We start from the raw sequence: 680 nt of genomic DNA, 5'->3' as shown, positions 1-680 counted from the left end.
AACAGAAGATATATTAAACTGCCAACATAAACCATTATAGAGTGACGAGACTAAACGGGTACCCGGAGCTGAGTTGGTACGTCAGTCACGAGAGCACTCGAGCTGTCGACGTGCCAACTCAAATGTCGGGTATGACGCGTGTAACAATGGCGTGTACCTGTTGGAATAGGTCCTGATCCTGTCGCGGGAGAGCACGAAGGTCTCGTTGAGGTCTGTGTCCGCGGGCCGCTCCGCCTCGAACGGGAAGTTCTCGGGTATCGCGAGCGGCGCCTGCAACATTACCACATCACTCGGTGCTCGCTCTCCTCCTCTTGTATGACTTAATCTAATATGCAGAGTACCGACTTGGCTCTTAGTCAGCAGCGTCCTCCGGGGCGGCAGCTCCGGCCGGCCCGCCGCGCTCGTCAGCAGCTCGAACGGATGCCCCGACTCCACCACGCGCCCCCTGTACATACAAAGATGGCTATATTTTATATTTACTTTTTCTGACGTACAAAAAAATGTGTTCGTCACGTAGACGACTATAATAAATAAGTTGATGTCGCATAAAAGTGAATGTATTATACTAACTTGTCCATAACGATGACGCGGTCGTAGTCCATGACGGTGTTGAGGCGGTGCGCGATGGTGAGCACCGTGGCCTGCACGAAGGTGGTGCGCAGCGTCGCCTGGATGTGCTC

At 53.2% G+C, this 680-nt stretch overlaps 1 protein-coding gene across 1 annotated transcript; it reads right to left on the bottom strand.

The window, feature by feature from the left end:
• Positions 1-27: 27 nt before the first annotated feature.
• On the bottom strand, positions 28-638 carry LOC106123202 (uncharacterized). Its single transcript, XM_013319433.1, has 3 exons — positions 571-638; positions 346-445; positions 28-270 (listed from the first exon to the last, which is right to left on the bottom strand). Exons 1-3 carry the CDS (start codon positions 600-602, stop codon positions 82-84), a joined length of 321 nt encoding a protein of 106 aa, XP_013174887.1. The 5' UTR covers positions 603-638; the 3' UTR covers positions 28-81.
• Positions 639-680: the final 42 nt, after the last annotated feature.

The sequence above is a fragment of the Papilio xuthus genome, unplaced genomic scaffold (assembly GCF_000836235.2).
Source record: "Papilio xuthus unplaced genomic scaffold, Pxut_1.1 DF826128.1, whole genome shotgun sequence".
Taxonomy (NCBI): Eukaryota; Metazoa; Arthropoda; class Insecta; order Lepidoptera; family Papilionidae; genus Papilio; species Papilio xuthus.
Note: the sequence above shows the minus strand (reverse complement) of the source record. Positions and strands in the feature narration are given on the sequence as shown.